The sequence below is a fragment of the Hemibagrus wyckioides genome, linkage group LG04 (genome assembly GCF_019097595.1).
Source record: "Hemibagrus wyckioides isolate EC202008001 linkage group LG04, SWU_Hwy_1.0, whole genome shotgun sequence".
Lineage (NCBI taxonomy): Eukaryota > Metazoa > Chordata > Actinopteri > Siluriformes > Bagridae > Hemibagrus > Hemibagrus wyckioides.
In genome coordinates, this window is record NC_080713.1 from 19,045,340 (window position 1) to 19,065,662 (window position 20,323).

At 37.6% G+C, this 20,323-nt stretch overlaps 1 protein-coding gene across 1 annotated transcript; it reads left to right on the forward strand.

The window, feature by feature from the left end:
* The first annotated feature begins 490 nt into the window (after nt 1-490).
* Nucleotides 491-20,027, forward strand: swap70b (switching B cell complex subunit SWAP70b). The gene is made up of 12 exons (XM_058388408.1): nt 491-664; nt 2,470-2,610; nt 7,245-7,418; nt 8,329-8,556; nt 9,031-9,177; nt 9,596-9,704; nt 9,870-10,051; nt 12,994-13,101; nt 14,998-15,164; nt 18,308-18,506; nt 18,957-19,053; nt 19,229-20,027. Exons 1-12 carry the CDS (start codon nt 569-571, stop codon nt 19,345-19,347), a joined length of 1,767 nt encoding a protein of 588 aa, XP_058244391.1. The 5' UTR covers nt 491-568; the 3' UTR covers nt 19,348-20,027.
* The last annotated feature ends 296 nt before the right edge of the window (nt 20,028-20,323 follow it).

A 20,323-nucleotide genomic window follows, 5' to 3' on the forward strand; every position in this document is an offset into this window, starting at 1 on the left:
TAAATCCCATTGGCACCACTATCATTGGGCAATCCTCTGGCACTTGGCTTAATGTAGTAAATGTAAAAGCAGACCAGTGAAAATTCTGGGGCAGTGGTCGCTCAAGTGGTTAAGGTTCTGGGTTGTTGAAGCCCCAGCACCACCAAGCTGCAACTGTGGGGCCCTTAAGCAAGGCCCCCAACCCACCCTGCTCCAGGGGTACTTGCATCATGGCTGACCCTGTGCTCTGACCCCAACCCCCAAGGATGGGATACGCGAAGAAAGAATTTAACTACACAGTAATGTATGTCACAAATAAAAACAACTTAACCTTGGACCACTGAAGATCAGATGATTATGAATATGGAGTTTTCATTACCAGCTCATCAGCAGTTGCAGTTCTAGTATGTTGTAAGCATCTTCAGTGCTGCGTTGCGCACTTTGAGCTGCAGTGCCTGAGCGCTCTACTGAGTTTCTCCTCGTGCTGGTTAGCTCGCAGTCACGTGACTCCCGCTGGGTTCGTGTGAGAGGAACCTTCTCCGAGCAGAGCAGAAGTGCGTCGAACCCCAGCCAGTTTCTGCCTCTCGAAATGGGACTAAGGGACGAACTATTAAAGTCGATATGGCATGCTTTCACAGCGCTGGATTTGGACAAAAGTGGGAAAGTGTCAAAGTCTCAGTTAAAGGTATGATTTGTCCGGAACCGAGCATTTTGTAGTTTTTGTTCTGCTTTTTGGTTTGTAACTTTGTTCCTCCAGTCCGCCTTGCAATATCGACTAGGTTTAACTATTAAATCACATAGAAATATATCTGTTATGTGTGTTTTATCTTCACTCGGATATTATTCTAAGAATTAACAAACACCATGATCTACACAAACATTTCTAGTTGCCACAGTGCCCTAAAAAATCCACGGAGTGTGTTTGAACCAGAGACATTGGACTGAACTGCTGAGTGTTAAAATAAGCCGCTTTTTTTGCTGTGGTTTTGTTCAGTGTTATGAAATGTACAGAGCTGTGAAGCGTCTTTAACAGCAATATGTGGGTTTAACGCCTTTGATAGGCGTTAAAGGGGAAATGTTAAGTAACCTAAAACATAATTAGTAATTCTAGTCGTTGTTCAAATCCTCTTATACTGTGCTGTGTATTGCAAAGACCAGACACATTTACATACTAAAGAATAAACCACAATAAACAGAATAACCCCAAAGAAAAGAAATGCTTTTTAATTCTTTTCACACTTTCATTCCTTGTGTTTAGGTGTGTGTGATCTGGTCCTATAGATCCTGGAAGAAAACCTCTTATGATATTTAGCTTTCGTTAGGTTTGTGATGAAATTGATGCAAATTACTGCCAACTGTTTATTTAAATAATGTATTAAAAAACAGAAGAAACAAACAATTTTTTTTTTATGCTATAGGGTATTTGAATAAACTCTGTCAAGATCCATTACGCAGCTATGCAATTAAAGTTACAAAATGGTGAAAAGCTGCTTTTTAATGCGTATCCGTTAGTGAGAGTTCATAACTATTATTGATGTAATAATACACATCAATCTGAAGTGGTGTTGTTTTGGTTCGCTCTGGTGTTTTGACTAACACTACAGACTCGGAACCGATAAGATATTGTTTGCTTTGAAACAAGAGACTAAATCCTTTCTCTGTCCAGTTATCTTTGAAAATTGTTTTTCATCATTTACATTTTTTTTTCCAACTAGCCATGTTGTGACTGTAATAGTGTAAATGTAAATTAAAAAGCTAAAAAAACGTGTGTGGAAAAACCTTTCTCTTTGAGCTTAAGTTAAAAATTTGTCGTCGAACTACAGGCATCCTTTTTCAAACATTGGTTAGTCTATACATGATAGATAGATAGATAGATAGATAGATAGATAGATAGATAGATAGATAGATACTTTGGTGATCCCATGAGGGAAATTCTTGTGTTACAGCAGCTTCAACAGTTACAAGATACAACACACACAAAAATATAAAACAATAAACCCAGAAAAGAGTATTATGATACATTTTTTATGCCGCCACCACCAAAAGGCAACTTTTTGGAGGAAAACGATGCATAAAAATAATGAGATCATAAGTAGAAACATGCAAAATTGCATGAAACTAGCCCAGACTGTAGGTTCAAACAGTTGACTTTTGACGGTTGTGTTAAGGCATTACGCAGAGTGAATCGGGATTCAAGAATCAAGCAGAACTGTGATTACAGACTTGAAAAACAACAATCATGGATAATCTTGCTGATCTGTGAATATGTTCCTGTATCTATGCATAATAACTTATGTCTACGATAACACCTGGTTTTATAAAGCACAATGTCTAATCATTTCATAATAGTAATGCTGAGTTATTGATATGTAGTACAATTTTTAGCCCCATTAAAAAAAATGGTAGGATTTCATGCTAAATGACTGTATAAAGTATTCTATATGAGCATACATAGTAAGTCTTGGGTTTTTATTTTTTCGTCACTTTCAGGTGCTTTCCCATAGCCTGTGCACTGTGATGAAGATTCCTCATGATCCAGTGGCTCTGGAGGAGCACTTCAGAGACGATGATGAGGGACCGGTCTCCAATCAGGGATACATGCCTTACCTGAACCGTTTCATTCTGGACAAGGTGAGCTTCTTGTGCTCATTATTAGTAGCTTTCTTGCTGAAATCTTGCTATCTATGGAAGACCTTACAAGAGGTACTGAAAGTTGTGAGTGAGGCTTCACATTCCACTGCTGATGTCATGTGGACAGGCTGTGGGTACATGAACTAGAAAACAACACTTGAATGCAACAGGGGGTTTCTTTACTGAACATTTACACTGTCGTATCTTTCGGTCTTATCTTTTAAGGAATTGGGCTTGATTAAGTTTGAAGCATGACTCTATATGGGAATAGATGCTATGAATGGCTTTTTGAAGCAATAATGGTCGTTTCTTCCATCTTTGTGAAAGAGGAAGCAGATAAAGGAAGAGTTATATTTCACAACACACATCTTATTGTAGGATTCAGGAAAATGAGTTTTCACTTGTATCAATCTTTCTTAACGTAAACGTTTGTTTAACTGTTTAACCTTAACTCCCGGCTTAATATCCTGTCAGTAATTGTAAAGCATATAATTTAGTAACTACAAGGAAGTGTTTACAAGGAAATATGTGTTTGGTGCTGCTGAGGTCTGGCTATCTCTGAGGTTAATGTGTATTAATTAGGTGCCTCATTATTCATTTTAAGCCAGTGCTCAGTCTATGAAGTGACAGGATATTTCTTTAATGTGTAAATGTGAGGCAGTGTTTCACCACCAACCCCCAGCCCCGGCATCACTCTTTTTGTGATCCGCCTTTCCCTTTTCCTTGACCACCAGCATGACTCACAGCCAAGTTTGTTCACTCATCTTTAGTTTGATTGTAGCAAATGACTCACCATTTCTTTCTTTCTTTCTTTCTTTCTTTCTTTCTTTCTTTCTTTCTTTCTTTCTTTCTTTCTTTCTTTCTTTCTTTCTTTCTTTGTGTGTGTGTGTCAGTATTTTTTAACTGAGTCAGCTTTTTCTTAGCTCTGCCACATTAGGGTCACCTAAGATACACATCCTATTGTTACAAGACAATGTTGCGATGTTGGACGATTCGTGTAGAACCAGATTTTAGTCCGAAAACTCACCTTTGGACTGTTTTGTAGGTTTTTGTGATTTAGTTAGCTTTCACACTGGGCATGTGTTTTATAACTTAATCACTCATTATAAAGAAGCAAGGCCTCAAATAGGGATGGTATGTTTAGTACTTTGGTTAGGAAGCTGTGTTTAGCTGTGGCAGCTAGTGAAATGTGTTCTCGTCCTCCTAAAATAACATGCATGTGTAGGAACCCACATATATTGACTAAGCACAGATGACTTCAGGTTTCGGCACATGGGTGCTGTCAAGTACATGAGTGCATGTGATTTCCTGGTCTAATAACAGTGCTGTTCTACTGTAGTTTTCTGTTTTGTAGGTCAGATGTGAAACAGAGTACTTCTTTGATTATAACATTCGTCTAAGATCCTGGAATGCATTGTTACTGAAGTACCGTGATGTCAGAGGGTGAACAAAAGAGCAGGACTGCTATACAAATGCGAGACCAAAATAGAGCAGCTCTCTTAAAAAACATTGGCGCTGGGTACCATGTGTATCGTGATGGTGTTGTGGTGTGGTGAGCAGATTGACCCAGTTCATACAGTCATATAACACCTTGATGTTAGTTTTTTCAATATGGCTGTATGTAGTTTTTTCTCTGTAGTCCATGCACTTATGTTTAATAATCACACAAATGTGTGAATTGTAATAAATATCTAATTCACTGGTTATAAAAAGAGAATTTTGTGAAGGACATTTTCATATATCACGGACATGAAAACACTTTTCTAGATTGTATAAGACTGTGGATGGAATTGTGGAATTGTGTCTTATGCCTGCTTTTGTTGATAAGGCCTGTTTACAAATCTCACTGCCTCTCAGCTCTGTAGAATGCAAATGGCCAGTTTTCTCTGTAGCTCAGCAGCAGTCGTGATCGTTCAGGCCTCCACAAGGCTCCTATTGTGTAGTCCCACAGTGCACAAAACTAAATGGGAGGTGTGTGTGACGTAAACTAGTGCACACTTTTGCAAAAAAAAAAAAAAAAGAGCTGCTCTTTCAAAATAAACTGTTACAAATCCAGCTGTGTGTTTGTGGATTATGGTGAAACAGCATTAGTGAAGGCATGTTTATTTAACAGCTAAGGTTGTTTTAACCACTATATCAGCTGTAAATAGCAATAGAATGATTCAGAAATTCTGTTTGCACATTTTTGTGCTTTCACATCAATATCATTCTCTACTATTAGAGTATTTTCCGTAACCCCCAATGACACATTTGTGGTACAGTGTGATCATAACCTGCTCTGCAAAGCACTCCAACACCACTTACTAACCTTCAGCTACTGCTGAGTTTATGGTGCCTAATAAGTGGTAACTTGCAAATTGTACAATTGCAAAAAGTTTCACACCTCTTGAAAGAAATGTGGGAAAAAACATGGGCATCTCCACAAAAGTGTGTCTTTTGTTTGCTCTGTTAGTGAATACAGCTCACAAAAATCTACTGTAACTACACTTTCACAGTTGCGGGCCTACATGGCTATTGGTTCTGTTCTGCTGTGGTGAACTTTAACCACGCATGCAATTTTGAACTGAAAATTTAGTCCTGCACCAATATCAGATAATAACGAGCTCCTAAGCAGCAAACAAGCCACCGGACAATAGCGAAGTGGCGAAAGTAACTAGCGAGCTGGCTAATGTTAGTGATAAGGATGATATGTATTTTCTCAATTAAACAGCAATTAGTGTGGTCACTGTGTCTGTGTATTAATTGTTCTAAAGGCAATATTTCTCTAAACTAATTTAAAAATTACACTATTTACAGTATGCACAGCCATTTAAACAAGAAGGAGCTGATGTGGTAGCTTAGTGGTTAAAGTGTTGGATTACTGATCAGAAGGTTGTGAGTTTAAACCCCAGGTTTTATTTTTTTTTGTATAAAATAAGAAATTTTAAGTCACTCTGGATAAGGGCTTCTGCCAAACAATGTAAATGATAATTGGGAAGACTACCTAAGATGACAAAATGAAACCGCAAACTGAGTGGACATTTTTTGGTGTTTTTTTACCAGTTGTAAGTGAAAAATTACAAGTTGAAAATTTGCCTCAAATGCAGCATAACAGTAGTGAACAGGTGGTTTCAGAAACTGGAATAGATTAGAATTGATAAGGTCCTATAGGAGAGGGTATTTTCAGTATAGATTTTGGGTATATTCCTGTACAAGTACAATTATTGAAACTAAATTTATTCAATCATGTAATAAAGAGTGTTTTAAAATAAAACTATATATGCATGGCATGGTGGTTCAGCATGTGTTGTGTGTGCCTGTTTTTGTATGAGCTCTACAATAGACTGTTTCCTGTCCAGAGTGTATCCCTGCCTTGCAATTAGTGATCCTGGGATATCCTCCAAGAATAAATAAAGATAAATGAATCATGCATGCATTATCCTGCTTATCCATCCTGCTTATCCAGTAATTCTAGCCCAAGCGCTTATGGACAAGTAACCAGAACTATATTTAACTGCAGTTTAGTGGAAATCTGGATTAGGAACTTCATGTGACATTTGATGTTTCATTCATTCATTCATTCATTCATTCATTCCTAGTTAGGGTTGTGGTTTATCTGGAGCCTATCCAGGGAACACTAGACGGAAGGCAGGAACACACTCTGGATGAGTTGCCAAACCAATCTAAGGCAACCATGCGCATTGACAAACATCTACATACCCATTTACACACTCATCACACCCCGGGGCTATTTAGTATATTCAGTTCACCTCTCTGAATTTTGTGCAGAAGCCAGAAGAAACTCACACAGACATTTGGAAAACATGCAAAACTCCACATAGTCAGCAAACAGGATGGAACCAGGAACCCTGGAGCTGCAAGGTGGCAATACTTCCCACTGTCCCAACCTCTAAAAGCCAGCTAACTCTAAAAGCTAAACATTACTGACACTGCATTAAAATATGTCAAGAATAACATGGAATACATGATATTTTGTGCTTACTTTTGCAGATAGTAAAAAAATCTTATTTTGTTTTATTGAGGTCGAGGTTGCAGTGGAGCCAAATCTTATATGGGAGTAGCAGGCATAAGGCAGGGTTAGAGTTCATTATAGGGCACTATACACACCTTTACACACTCATTTACAGATTGCGTATGTGCTTAGTTCTTATTCCAAGTAATCCTTAACTACCCTGGACTGCCCTGAAAAGGGAAATGAACTAAATTGTGAGCTGGTTGTGAATGAAGTAGTCATAAATAACTTTCCTATGACTATTCTTATTTCTGTGCTAGTTTGTTTTTTCAGTAAATGTTTTATTTTACAATAAAGGAAAAAAGTAACTGTGTTTTATATAAAAAATGTTAGCTTCCAGTATTCTGTCAAATATCTTGTTTGGATTGAGGATGTTTGCTTGGCTGTAGAGCTGTCCTGTTTCCCAGTAGGAGCTCATGTGAATTAGGCACTGGATGGTTCCTTATTATCAGCAGCTTTGGTTAGTGTTCCAGAGGTAGCCCTGGGAACGCCGGCCCTGTGCCAAGAGAAAGCATACAGCTCTGTATTCCAATCACCTTTTCAGTTTTTTTTTTTTTTTGTAATAAATATTCAGGTCTGTGTGTCTGTGGCTCACTCTGAATCTCTTCATCTCTTACTTCAGGTACAGGACAACTTCGATCGAGTCGACTTTAACAGGATGTGCTGGACGCTATGCGCCAGGAAAAACCTCAACAGAAGTCATCTACTCATCTCCGATGATGACGCATTTAAGATCTGGTGCATATTTAACTTTCTCTCAGAGGACCGGTACCCTTTGGTCATGGTCACAGAGGAGGTAAGAACTTCACCATTATCTATCTCTCTATACATCAGTATTTATCTCTGGAATTGTTGTAGAAAAAAGAAGTTGACCTCTTAACAATAGGTACAGCAAGCATGCATGGAAATGTTGTGGGTATATAATAGATAACAACCTATGATATTTATAAAATAGAGATGGACGTAGTCAAACTGAAGAAAGCCATGACATAGTGGCAAGGTTTTGGCTCCACCAAGTCTATTATTTTCACCTATTCACTTACACCTATAGTCTTCACCTATTTATATCATGCCCATTAGTGAGTGAAAAAAGAGGTTTGTAGAGTTTTTTTTGGCGTAACTGAATCAAATGAAAATATTATGAATATTGCATGTTGCTAACCTATCAAGAACCCAAAAGCCCATAAGCTCACATAACCATTATTGTTACCATAACAGTTGCTATGATTTGCTTTCTAAAAGCACTGAATCTGCTGAATTCCTCTGAAGACAAATGAACACTGATATTTAATTCATTTCTTTTAACCTTCCTATAGTGATACAATATTAAAGGCAATAGTCATGTGGTTATTATAATCATAAAGAGGTACCAGGAACAAAAAAGGAACTACTTAGCTTCCTGTAATACTTACCAGGATGTACGTTATGACTGAGTGTCCTGTGTGTAGCCATTGTTATTTTGATTACGTGGAATGCAGTGTCATAGACTTGTGACTGTATTATTTTTGTATCTGTGTGAATTTGTTTCATTACTCTGAATCCTTACCTATGTTAGTGCTGTTCATTTAATAAACATTATGAAACAATTTTTGTGTATATTGTATTAAATAGCGCAGTGTTCAATTCTGCTATATAGAGCACCACATACTAATATTCATAGGCTGAATTTCATGACTAACCTTCATCCTTCTTTCTTTCTGCCACAGATTGAGTATTTCCTGCGTAAGTTGACAGAGGCGATGGGTGGTAGCTGGATCGAGGAGAAATTTGAGGATTACAAGATGCAGCTGAACTTCAAACAGCAGTGCCTGAACGTGTGGGAGCTGATCGAGCTGGTTGGCATGGGTCACTTCAGCAAAGGGATGGATCGTCAGACCCTCTCCATGGGCATCAGTGAGGTTTTCCAGGAACTCATCCTGGATGTGTTGAAACAGGTAAATCTCAGCCCGACAGATATAGCTCATGCAAATCATGAGTCTATGGTGTCTGGTATGGTGCCTTCTGGGTGGTCTTGGTGAAATGGATTTGTTACTTAATCGAAGCTACTGTGTTTTAAGCCAGTCTGTGTGAAGCTGATGTTACTGGCCTCCTTTATGAGCATGCACTCTGAGTAGCTCCTGCACAACTCTCTGCATGGGGTGCAGTGTCTGCTTTGTGAGTATGTTTTGGAAAATGCAGGTGGTATCAATGGAACTCTCTGATACCAGTGGTGTTTTCTCTTTTGGATTTAAATTGGTATGCACAGAAGAGGGGGAAGAGACCATTGCCAAGGCCAGATGCACAACCACAGACAGAGACTAGATACAGAATTACAATGTAAAACAAAATTGCCTGTGCTGTTTATAGTTGAAAATCATTTTAAAAGAGAAACCCACTTAACGTTGGGTAAAATCTGCTCTATTTTTTAGGGTTATATGATGAAAAAAGGCCATAAACGGAAAAACTGGACAGAGAGGTGGTTTCTGCTCAGCCCCAATTCGATCTCATACTATGTGAGTGAAGATCTGGCAGAGAAAAAAGGAGACATACTGCTGGATGGGAACTGCTGTGTTGAGGCAAGGATATATTTCTAAATTACTCCTTTGTGTTGCATTACGATAGGCTGGTAACTCAGGAATCTCCTTATTTCAATAGCACTCTGTATATGGTTTCTTAATGCAGATCTAGATTACAACTTTTATTTAAATAGATGATTGGCTAATATTTGGGTGCTGCTCTTAAGCCTAAAGACGTTTTTGACTTATCGTGAACTTAAATCTGACCTCAACACAAAAAAGTAACACCACTGTAAACCTTATTCTAAGTTTATCTAACCACTTATTATGTTAATGAAGTTGAATATACAAGTGTGGACGAATGATGAAGCAGTTGGAGTATGTTGAGATAATTCCTGTATGTTATGTAATCAGTTTCCTTCCGTTTCCGGCATGATTTGAGGAATACTGATGAATCATTTCCATGCCATTTCTGCAGTCACTACCAGATAAGGAGGGGAAGAAATGCCTTTTCTTTGTCAAGTGCTCAGACAAAAGCTATGAGATCAGTGCCTCTGATAAAAAGAAGAAACAGGAATGGATTCAAGGTTGGAAAATGCACAAGTTACTCTAATGATGGATATGGAAACCACCACTGATATTACTGATTGCGAAGTGTGCTTCATTACTTTATATAAATAATATTACATATATCAGAAATATTATATAATGTACATAGTGTTTTCTCTTTCTTCTCTCTCTTTGACTCTCAGCCATTCAGACATGTATCTCCCTGCTGAAGTTAGGCCGTCCGGCTCCACATCATGAAGCTCGGCAAAAACGGCGAGAGCTGAGGCAGAAACAACAAGCTGAGCAGGAACAATTAGAGCTTAGGATGAAAGAGCTGCAGATAGCCAACGAGAACAAGCAGAGAGAACTCGAGGCTATGAGAAAGGTCTGTAAGTTCCTCTCATTATAAATCCTATTAAGTGAGCAAGTGAAACACACCCATTCTCCTACACCCAACTTCTAGACACACACATCTTTAACCACACACTGAGCCTAATCTGATTTAAGCTCATGAATAGCTAAATACGGAATACACTAACGCTAAAAGGGGCTCTAAAGTATTGTTGAAGGTTTGAAGGTTTTAGTTAAATTAGTGAATAACAATTGAGAGTGACTGTGAGTGCATTTACATATACAACATCTGATAAGAACAAAAGTTTGGATTTTACTTAAATTAGACCAATCCAGTATTACGATGAACTTGTAGCTGGTAAGTAGTTCAGATATTTTATGTTTTCAGACTGTCTGTCTTTGCTTTGTTCCCATCCGTCTGAGATTCTTGTTAGCATGATATCTCAAAAACAAATGGTTGAATATTTGCATTTATATGGAATTCTCAGTGTAAGCAGCAGATAAACTGATTAGATTTTTTTTAATTGATTTGAATAGGGTCAAGATCACAGCAATGTGAAATACTTTTTCATCACTAGGTTCTTTCTTTATATATATTTTAAGTGGCTTTCTGACATACAAGTGAGTAACAATAGACCCTTTTGTGTTGAGCATCTATTTGTTGAACAAGTAGCGGTGTAGTGTTGATTCAGTTCTTTTATCAGCGTATACAATGCATAATTTAACCATGACCGTATGTATTTCTTGTTTATTGTTAGGAAGTACAACTGACTTGGATATGCATGCACTGGGCTAAAATCCAAATGTGTTTATTTGACCTCATGAAATGATATGTCTTTATAGTGTTTTAGTGTAACTAAATTAACTAGAAAACCACTGAGAATTTCTGTGGAAATACACATTACTGCATGGTGAATTAAGGCACAAATGTGGTTGTTCCTGTTTTTGCTACTGGTAGCTCTCTCTCTGAAGTAGGGTAGTTTCATTCATGATGCAATGCATGTACCACACCTTTAACACTTTTGTCTAGTATATTGTTTTTCCTGACAGATATATATTGAGTATAAATACAACTATTTTGTTCATGCTTCCATTTATTCTTACTTAAATAAACTTGCAAAACATTTACACAAAATACACAAGCTTAAGCATTAAGACTTGGTGAGTTGATATACAGGAGAGAAGGCATGAGAAGATGACAGTGGTGGGTGTTGAGGCAAATAATTGTTAACTCTACTTAACTGGTATCTCTGCTTATTCTGACAGTATTGTCTTATCAGACACCCAAGCTAGTGCCTTAGGTTAGCTGTTATGTCTGGATTTTAGGTTAGCGAAATGTGCAAAAGTACTAGCTGCAATAAATGACAGAACAATGTTGTTTTGATTCATCAGCAAGCAACACTTGTACTACACAACATGTAAGAATTCTGGTAGACTGCTACTGAGCAGACAGTGTGACTTACTCTGACAACAAGGTCCCTTTGTCTGTCCCTGAGTGAGCCGGGGCTATAGTGTGAATGGAGAACAATTTGCCATTGATATCTACTGCCTGCCCCACTTGCCCCTTACAGAGATTAGAACAATAACTGTACCAGAAGAGAGCTGTCCAGGCTCAACACATGCTTGCAGAGCTCATTCTGAGACACAGTGCCTGCCTTGTGTCTCAGCAGTCCTACCTGAGATATCTCACACTACCCTGAGATACTGCAAATTGCACTGGGCGGATGAGTCTCACCCTGACACGTGCTTGTGAATAATGGGAGGTGAGAGTAGTGACAGCTGCTTGGGTTGCCTTGATGGTGTTACTGAGCATAGCTTTTATTTGTTCCAGTTCCAACCATAGCAAATTAATTATTCAAATGTGGCTATTCTTGTAGATATAGTATAGATATTGTTCAATATCTTGAACTGTTAAAGGGTTGTTGATAGAGAATTTTTCTTGCTTACTGTGTGCTGTGGCTGAACTAACAGTAGTGGAGTTTGCTTGCAGCTTTACAGATGTTTAACACTTAAACAAAATGGCCAGCTAAACAGGAAGATCTCTGGTAATAAGCTTGTGTCTGGTTTAGTGAGAAGACCTAGTGTCTTGGGATTTATTGCTGGCCAAGTTGTCTGTTACATGCTGGTTTATTACTGTTGTGGTTTTCCTCTGCCCACTTTTAATGTCTGTCACTGTTCAGATTTAAGCCTTGTAAAGGTCTAATGATCATTCCTTTGTAGCAAAGTGCTGGGTTGCCTGTCTTAATTGCAGAGATTTGTAAAGCGACAGAGTGTCAACTTATTATTTGATGCTTACTTAAAACAAGGCAAGCATATTTTAGTTTCCTTTGCCAGAAATATGAAATATGCAATATGTAGTTATAGTAATTCCAATGCATAGATTGCATCTGAAGTCATGATTAATATATGAGTTAAAAGCCTGGATGCTAATTTAAGAAATTCATTAGGGGAGCTTATTTCAGTCAGCCAATTTGTGACATCATAAAAAATTGTAATAATCATAACCTCTTGAATAAAAGTCTATTGCTTGTATAATATATATATATCCTGATACCCTTTGGCACTTAAGATAATAAGACTTACACATGTTGTGTCTTTGAATGTTGAATAGTTTTGAAGGAATAAAATACTACATGGTGTGCTTTTATAGGAAAATAATCAATGATGGAGTTAATTATTTTCCCACAACACATCTTGCTGTTATTTTTTATGTACAACATTTTTCTAAACACTAACCTTCTCTTTTTATAATACAGCTTACCTTTATCCTGAAAAAAATGCCATGTCAGAATAATAAACAAAACAGCTTTATATTTGACTTACTTATGTTTACATGTTTCCTTTGGCACTTTGTTTATCATCTTATGTAATGTGACTTGAATTTGTTCTATTAAATGCAAGCATAAATATTGCATCTCTTCCATCCCTATCAAGTTAGATTTAATCATTTTGTTATCATCATTCATTAATGGCTAGAAACTGGAGGATGCAGCCGCCACGGCAGCTGAGGAGGAACGCAGACGTCTGCAGACCCAGACCCAGTTGGAGGACCTTTACAAAGCTGAAATGGAGAAAGAGAAAATGGTATTTACAAATACATAATATTATTATCCATACAGTTGAATGAAGCTAAAGTAAACTAACCACATCACGTTATAACTCATCTTCAGTCTTTTCATTGTTGCTCATTTTAGTATCTGGCTATGGCCTAGTTTCTGCTAACAGCCCTGTTACTGGAAATACCCCAAAGAAAAAGCCCCTTTTTAGATTAGAACTGTGTTTTGTCTATTGACACACCCTCATATAAGGGTGTGCGAAGTTATTTGAACATTTGTGAGCTGCAAAGTGACTTTTAACTATATTTGGAATAGTTTAGGAAGTTAATTCAAGCTTAACTTCTCTTTTCTCTTGTAGTGCTTTGAAATGTGGAAGCACACAGCTACATAGATCTGATTAATAACAGCCAAAACCCTTATTCACATGCAAACATGCATACACACACAGTACGTGTCGTAGTAAAACACTGATTTTCATTTGCATCTGCATTAGATGAGTCATAGTAGTTTAAACTATTCAATACAATGATTCATAAAAATAACAAAAATAAATGTTCCAGTCAAACAATAGGACAAATGATTTATATTTGTTCTAAAAACCCTTTGTTATATATTACTATGATTTAAAACAAAGCCCTTTAAACCAAATAAAGACAAAAAAAGATCTACACAAATCAGATAATGGGTATGCATGAACAGAACACACACTTAAAAATACCTATTGTTTGGACTTTAACAGAAAGTTTCAGGCACAGTTAAAATTTTGCTAAGTAGCAAAATATTTCAGACCGAAACCTGATTAACTCTTCCAGGAGGTTCAGATTTGACTATAGCATTTTGCGTGATGATAAACTGATTAACAAAAAGATCAGTAATTACCATCTCACTCACACAATTTGAACTCTAATGAAAACCTGTGGTTTAAATAGGGAAGTCCAAATGCACAAACCTTGAATGCAGAAAATGATATAATGGTCTGTTTTTTTTTTTTTTGCTATCACTTTAACAAGTTGGCTGGTTGGAGCCATTTTTTTTCCATAAGAAATCAGTATTTAAAATGAGAGAATTATAGAAAAATGCTCTCCTTTATTTAAACTCAGTGGGCTACAGTTCACAAGTCTCTTTCTGAAACTCAACTATCCCAATGACCCCCCACCCCACCCCCCAGCAATTGGCTGGTGTTGACGTGTGAATGGTTGGGGGTGGAAAATGGTGGTAGTTCCTGTCTCTGCTGTTTACTTACTCACCACTCCACTTTTTTTTGACCACTTAGGGTTTCCCAAAGTTTGTTTAGGACACTTCTTAGAAACCCAACCAAAATCATCTTTCAATCCTCCTGATACGGAGATTCTCAATAAATGTGCCGAAGTTTAAAGCCAAAAAAAAAAAAAACCTGTCCAATTTCTTACACACTTCAGAATGTATTCAGACTTGAGTTACTTTCATTTATTCAATATATTTTACTGAATTTGCACACACATAAATCCAGAATTAAGCACTATTCAAGTTACACAGGAGCTATGCAGAAAACAGAGGCACATCTCAGAGCTTATGGTGAGCTGAAGAGCGCTCAGTCAGTTTCTCCTTATAACTGTGAGCATGCTTTCTTTACAGCAAAGGACATCAAATAAACAAAAACTATATCCTGTTCATGCATTACATTATTGCTTCAAGCAAGTATCTCATGGCTTTATTAAACGGTTATAAAAAAACATAAATTCCAAACTAAATATGGATTGGAAGTAGTAAGATAGTAAAGAAATAGATAAACAGCTATAGGAACTAATTGTATAAGCATTATAAACTTGTGCTGAAGTTCTAGGGATGTTATATTTTCATCATGTGGTCAGTTATAGCAACAAATGTGTTCCTTTGAAACTTTTTTTTCAGACAAGCTGTATTAATATTTATATGGATGTATTAGGTAAGGCTGCAGATGGAGGAGCAGGTTGCACAGAAGTCCAGTGAGCTAGAGCAGTATCTGCAACGTGTCCGAGAGCTGGAGGATATGTACCATCGCCTGGAGGAGGCACTAGAGGATGAGAGGCAAGCCAGGCAGGATGAAGAGACTTTTCGTAAACTGCAGGCCAGGTACTCACACAACACACAATTTACACACAGATAGGGTAGTATGGGTATAAAGATTCAATTCAGAGTCTGTTGGGCGAATGTCAGCAGGGAATTGCTGTTTTTCTTTCTGATTAGGTCCAATACCACATATAGCGAGCACACTAAATATAGATTGTCAGACACATTTTCTTTAACACTGTCAATTTCGCTCTCTCATAAGTCATGAGCCCTCTTTGCACTGGGCAAATACTATGTGTTACTCTGTGTGCTAATCAGGTGCTAATCTGTGGTTTTATTTAATTCCAATTCAGTCATGTAGTTTCCCCCTATTTGCTCGAGAAAATTACCCACCAGATTAGGTTCTTTTTTCATTTTTGGAAAACTCTGATGGCCTTAGTCCCATATGCATAGATAGTTAGATACTTCTTGTTTTTAGAAAAAGTTGGTGCTATACACTATATGCTGGTGCTATACTATATTAGTTGTGTAGTGTGTGTATCCATAAATGCAAAATTAGATCCTGCAGGCTATTATAATGACAGCTGTAGCTATTAAACTACTTTATATTGATTTATGTGACATTATGAAATAAATGAATAAGCAAATAGATATACTGACAGACAGACAGACCAAAAATGTTCTTTATGTACAAACGCACACTATAGGAAAAATAACCCTGAAGAGATTCCCTTATCCTATTCGGTCATTAATAACATCCCAGATGCAAGGTTTACCTTTATATTTGTATACTGAGTGAAATTATAATAGATAGAGCCAGAAATCTTATATGAATATCTGATTATCAGTCCCATAACAAACACAACTTACTTCTAACTGTCTTTTTCATAAATTGAATTTTTAAATTCAATTAAATTTTTTAATTAAATTTTTGGATGTGTGATGTTTTCTTCATCAGTACACACCCAAGTAAGCAAATAGTAAGATCCACCAACAAAAAAAATTGAGCAGTGACATTCAGCACCAATACAACCTATACACAGTCCTTTTTAGTGGAGGGGGAAGTGACAGAAACCATGACCATGATGAGTTCTGTCGGTTTGCAGTCTGACCTGCCACAGGCCTGTTGTCTTCCTGCCTTTGTGCTGACCTATTACCAGCTCAGCACTTTACCAAACCCTATTGCAGCTTAGCTGTATTTTACTATTTAAGTATTTGATACAAGGAATGCTTTAAAATATAGAGGCACATCTTTTTTTATTTTCTATCCATTTTTCTCCTGCACTCATTTATTCATATTAAGTCAACCGAAATCTTTCTCAGATTGCATTTGTACAGGACTTTAGCACCATATCCAACTGACATGTGCATTTATGAAGACTTTATTTTTTTATACTCATTCTAAGTAACTTCTTGCATATATAATTTTTAACTTTTTTTAGGCAGTGTTGATAAATGAAGACCCTGATCTTGGGTAGGGATAATATGAATAATGGCTACTTATTACTGAATAAACACAGATCAGCCATAACCTTATGACCACCTACCTAATATTGCGTTGGTCCCCTTTTGCTGCCAAAACAGCCGCGACCCGTTGAGGCGTGGACTCCACTAGATCTCTGAAGGTGTGTTGTGGTATCTGGCACCAACATGTTAGCAGCAGATCCTTTAAGTCCTGTAAGTTGAGAGGTGGGGCCTCCATGGATGGGACTTGTTTGTCCAGCACATCCTACAGATGCTCGATTGGACTGAGATCTGGGGAATTTGGAAGCCAAGTCAACACTTTGAACTCGTTGTTTGTTCAAACCATTTATCCTGCTGAAAAGATACCACAGCCATCAGGGAATACCATTTTAATGAAAGGGTGTACATGGTCTGCAACAATGCTTAGGTAGGTGGTACGTGTCAAAGTAACATCCACATGGATGGCAAGACCCAAGGTTTCCCAGCAGAACATTGCCCAAAGCATGACACTGTCTCAGCCGGCTTGCCTTCTTCCCATAGTGCATCCTGGTGCCATGTGTTCCCCAGGTAAGTGACGCACATGCTCCCAGCCATCCATGTGATTTAAAAGAAAATGTGATTCATCAGACCAGGCCACCTCTTCCATTGCTCTGTGGTCCATTTCTGATGCTCACGTGCCCATTGTTGGTGCTTTCGGTGGTGCAGAGGAGTCAGCACCCTGACTGGTCTGCGGCTATGCAGCTCCATACGCAACAAACTGCAATACACTGTGTATTCTGCCACGCTTCTATCAAAACCAGCATTAACTTCTTCAGCAATTTGAGCAACAGTAGCTCATCTGTTGGATCTGACCACAGGGGTCAGCCTTGGATTTCGCCATCCATGACCCTGTCGCTGTTTCACCACTGTTCCTTTCTTGGATCACTTTTGATAAATACTGACCACTGCAGACCGGGAACACCCCACAAGAGCTGCAGTTTTGGAGATGCTCTGATCCAGTCGTCTAGCCATCACAATTTGGCCCTTCATCAAACTCGCTCAAATCATTACGCTTGCCCATTTTTCCTGTTTCTAACACAACAACTTTGAGGACAAAATGTTCACTTGCTGCCTAATATATGCCACCCACTAACAGGTGTCATGATGAGGAGATCATCAGTGTTATTCACTTCACCTGTCAGTGCTCATAATGTTATGGCTGATCTGTGTATATTCACTTTTTTTATAATTAAGTGAATAATATACATTACAACATTCAAAAATAATTGCTCTTAAAAATGAGGAGAAAATCTCTACGGAGAAACTGTGTACCAAGCAAAAATATTGATTCAATATTGGCTTTTTGTTTAAATCCAATACATCAAAATTGTATGCAAACAATACTTTTCATTTTCAACTCTTTTCACACAATAGAACCAAATAAGGTTTAATTATGAATCAGCATTTGACAAGGTTTTTCCATGTGTTAAGCTTTAAACTTTATTTCCTAAACCATAAAGAAGTCTATGTATTGATATGTTCTCAAGTTTCCTAAAATTCATGCTGAATTTTAATTGTTTTTTGGTATTTTACTGGGTACTAGAATTATATTTATCTGAATTGTTTGGCTTTTGAAGATGTGTTATGATGTGTTAAATTTTTTTACACATCATGTGCATTAAAGCCAGACTTTGCAAAACGAAAGCAAAATAATAAACCTAGTAGACCCTAAAGCAGGTCTGTGTTTGGTGTGTGTGATGCAGATTGCTGGAGGAGGAGGCAGCAAAGCGCTCAGAGCTGGAGCATATCCATCTGCAGCAGCAGCAGGCTATCTCCCAGACAAAGGCTGAGAAAGAGGAGCTGGAAAGAGCGCGTCTGGAGAAGGACAGTGCGCTGCAGGAAGCCATGCAGCAGCTCCAGAGGCTGGAGACAGAGAGACAGAGTGCACTGGAGCAGTATGAGGTACTACACAAGTTTTTGTCTGTCCCTAACATTGATTTTCTTTACCCACTAAGGTGTCCAAATTACTTGATCTTTAATACATCATTAGCAGTGGTGTAATTGAATGGGGCAGGGGGTATGCACATAGACATGCTAATTCATTTCACTTTAATTTCATAATATTCCTGTAATGTTTTTTGAGTAAATTTGAGATTGATGACCTTTAGGGTTTACTAGTATGCTATGGATTGCTCTCTTCTCGAAGTCTTTAGTCCAGACAGGCACTGTAAGATTTTAAAGATTAATGCTGATCACTGATTGCAAAAACACTCAGCCCAGCTCTTTCAGAAAAAAAGGTTAACACAACACAGTGCTAGAATTTTTAAATCTTTATTTTTGGTTTAGACCGCCCTCAAGTGGCCTGATCTAGTTATAAGCCCGACTGTATATCCTGTGTTTCCTAATGAACAGGAAGTAATGAAGAAACTGGAGGATGCTGCTAATAACACAAAAAGCTGGAAAGACAAGGTGGCCCATCATGAGGGACTCATCCGTCTTATACAGCCGGGTAACGATCTGTGTTTTTGCTCACCTCACTATATCTCTTTATTATAACAACCCCTTTCTTCTTTTCATTACTCTGCTTTAATCCATCCATGATGTGTTTGTCACCAGTCCTGAGTGTTATTGACTGAATGTTCACACATTGTTTTTTTTTTATGTGTGTGTCTGTGTTTGTTCAGGCCCGAAAGGCCCTCAGAAGATCACAAACTGGGGTCCTGCAGCCTTCACAGAAGCAGAACTGAGTCTGAGAGAGAAGGACTGGAAGGAGAGGAAAAGCAAGCCAGCTGAGACCCAATGAAGCATCATTGCTGTTCTTCCTGCATTACTGCAAAGCATTCCTGTACATCTAACCACTACTGAATGGGGAAACATTGGCCATTTAGGCCACATTCCACTCAAACGGACCTTTGAAACACCCCGTGTGACTGCATAGTAGACTCTAATTTTGCTGTATCTGTTATTATTCCAGTCATACTGTAACATTGCAGGGCATTTTGTGCCTCATTTGAAGGGATTTATATATTTGTTTTTATAAAGCACCATATTCTACACAGATATGCTGATTTAGTTGTTTTTTTTTCTGCCAAAGTGGTGACAGATTTTGTACAGAATTTAGTACAATGTCAAAGATCATTTTAAAAGTGGAACAAAAAACCTGTCATTCACCAAGTCATGTTGAAAACATCTTCAATAATCTAACCTGTAACCTTATCAGTTTTTCTCACATAATTTAGTACTGTTTAAATGGAAATGGGGCACCATAAACAGCAAACGGTTGTTGAAGTGATGAATGAAGTACTGTGTAGAAATGTGTTTTTGTACTTTGTGTAGAATAACATTGTTTTGTCACTGTTTTTCCCCCACACTGACACAAACAAAATCCAATTATTGAGGTAATTTTGTTAATGGAGACATGGCTACTACAGTATTAAGCTGTTATAACACCAGAGCAGTTCTGTTATTAAAACTTTTACCCGATATCAATGTCTTTGAATTGTTTTTGTCACAAAAAGTATTGTGCATACATGTTTGTATCAAACTAACGTAATGTTCAGAACTGAGACTCTTTTTTTCTTTACAAAGATCCATTAAAAGTTAGAATAAAATGTTACGTTATGTTTAAAGTGTCTGAAATTTTTAGTTCTCACAAGTTATAGACTAAATGAAGCACCAGTGTAGCCTGTAATATAATGGTTAATAATTAGAATATTGCTACTTATTATTGCTATTTATTTTTATTTGTTGGTTTACTTATTTACTTAGGAAAGATCTCT